This window comes from Ammodytes marinus, assembly GCF_949987685.1.
Source record: "Ammodytes marinus genome assembly, contig: scaffold_363, whole genome shotgun sequence".
In the NCBI taxonomy this organism is placed as follows: Eukaryota; Metazoa; Chordata; class Actinopteri; order Uranoscopiformes; family Ammodytidae; genus Ammodytes; species Ammodytes marinus.
Genome location: NW_027648419.1, coordinates 15001 through 17500, shown reverse-complemented (window position 1 = coordinate 17500; position 2500 = coordinate 15001). Strand labels below are relative to the sequence as shown.

Sequence of the window (2500 nt, the reverse complement as noted above, 5' to 3'; positions counted from 1 at the left end):
GTCTCAAACAAGGCTCCCGCTCCCCTTCCCTCACCAGGAGGGATAGGCTTCTCAATTCACGTTGCTGCGCTACACTGAAATCTGCGACCAATACGGATATGTGACCATAGAGCTTGCATGAGCGAACCGAAAATCGGACTGGGTGTGCGACCAGACCAAAAGCAGTAATAAAAACTATATAAAAACGTCTTTCTTTGCACTGATGGTCTCGTTTGCTGTTAAAGGTAATTTATGATTATCAGAGGAAACATGAGGCTGTTTAAAAGATATTTAAATGTTACTCGTAGCCGCTTTAACGTTTTTTCAGCGCACAAATAGCTGATGCAAATTGAGAAATAGACTACATATTTCAAAACTATAAATTATCTCTGTATTTTCCTTGAAAACCAAATAAGTAGACTCATAATTAATTCTAGTTCTATTACATCGTTATTGCAATATTGTCCACTTTAAATGCAATTGCGGGACTATAACCACCAAGGCCTGAGGACTTTTTTTCTGGGGGAGTCGTATGCTCTGTAAACTTGTGGTAAAAGTTAACAATGTAATAATCTTAATGGAGACACACAGAGACACACAGAGACACACAGAGACACACACATACACACACACACACACACACACACACACACACACACACACACACACACACAGAGACACACAGAGACACAGAGACACACAGAGACACACCCACCCACAGACACACACACACACAGAGACACAGAGACACACACACACACAGACACACACACACACAGAGACACACACACACAGAGACACACACAGAGACACACACACACACAGACACACACACACACACACACACACACACACAGACACACAGAGACACACACACACACAAGCTCCTTACGCCTGGATGAGTCCTGATAAATCCCCGGCTGCAGGTCCGGCTGTGTTTGATCCACTTCCTGGTTGTGTGGCTGCTGGCTGAGCGGGCCCTCCCATTGGTGCAGCCATGCCGGGCATCCCTCCCATTGGTCCAGGCATGCCCCCCATACCTCCCATGTTAGCTAACCCTCCCAGTCCACCCATACCCCCCATGCCCCCCAACCCAGCCCCTAGGCCGCCAGGGGGGCCGCCAGCACCGCCAAAGCCCCCAGACATCATACCAGACATACTGTGAGAGAGAGGGGGGGGAGAGGGGAGAAGAAGGAAGAAGGTTTTTAGTTCCAAGGCTTAAAACCAAGCGTTTTAAAAACAGCTTTGTTCCAGCTGCAATCACGCTGAGGAACAAGCTGTAGAAATTGCTAAATTTGCACAACATTAATTTTGTTTGTGTTATTTATTTATTTGTTGATTTTTTAGATCAATTTATCTGGGTTTTATTATGTTTTAATTATGTTGGTCAGTTTGACCAATTTTTGAAGTGTCTAAGTTTGGATTAGCACTGGAGCACTTTAATTGTTTTACCTACTGTATGTAACTGTCCCATTTGTGTGTGTGTGTATGTGTTGTCCTAACTGTGTGACGGAAGCTCACTTTTTAAACTGCAACACAAGTTTACCTACGGGTATGAATAAAGTAACCTGAACCTGAGAGAGAGAAAAATATGATTAAAATATGGTATATAAGGGTCAAAACTAAATATATAAAAGTGAGTAAAATTGAGTTTTTTAGGGGGGGAGACTAATATTGGGGTTATTTGTTTATTTTTTTATAAGTCAAATTCAAGGAGCTTTCCGGCACTTTCAAAAATAAAAGTTCAACTTTTTTCTACAAGACAGAGTGAGAGGTTTTATATAATAAATATTAATCAATCTTAAAGGTCCAGATGTTGTTTTCCTCCATGAGTAACTCTCATTTCTCAAGTTAGATTTCAGACTATTAGATGAATGAATTCAAAGCATTTGAGAAAGTATGAGTAAATAGAGTTTTATTAGAAAAAAATTAAAAATAATAGCAGAAAAAAACATCGTATAAATATTTATATATATAAAAAAATATAAAAAATGTAAATCAATCTTAATGTTGTGTTCAGACAGACAGAGAGACAGACAGTGAGGGAGAGAGACACACAGAGATGTATTGAAATGCCTAAATACATTAATAAAAATAGGTAGAGAGAAAAAGATAAGTAACTCATTTCTCAAGTTAGTTTTCAGACCTTTAGATTAATGAAATAAAAGCATGTTAAGACCCAGATAAAGCAGAGAAGAATAACGTGAAGTGACTCATGTTCAACAATAGAACAGTAAACTAAATAAAACTGCTAGTAAAAGTGAACCGACATGAATCAATAAGTACTGTTTTAGTAATTGTGAAAATAGGATGCTATCATCCTTTTGTCTGAGCATTTTTAAACCTGCAGTGTGTAATATGACATCATCAAGAAAGTTCTACAAAGTTCTAGAATGCAACGCTCCCTGGGTAACCCCACCCCTTTAGAATAATAACAGAAGCTACAGTGGCCTTCAAGGACAAGAACAATTCTAAATGTTAAACAATGCACCTGATGACATTCCAACTATGACACTTTCAA

The 2500-nt window shown here is 39.2% G+C and overlaps 1 protein-coding gene across 1 annotated transcript in view; it reads right to left on the bottom strand.

Moving 5' to 3' along the window:
• LOC307270580 (small glutamine-rich tetratricopeptide repeat-containing protein alpha-like) overlaps positions 1 to 2500 on the bottom strand; it is a 17534-nt gene that overhangs the window by 5070 nt on the left and 9964 nt on the right. The window contains exon 10 of the mRNA XM_080054464.1: positions 872 to 1138. Within this exon, the coding sequence (XP_079910590.1) occupies positions 872 to 1138 (267 nt within the window). The remainder of the gene's footprint in view (positions 1 to 871; positions 1139 to 2500) is intronic.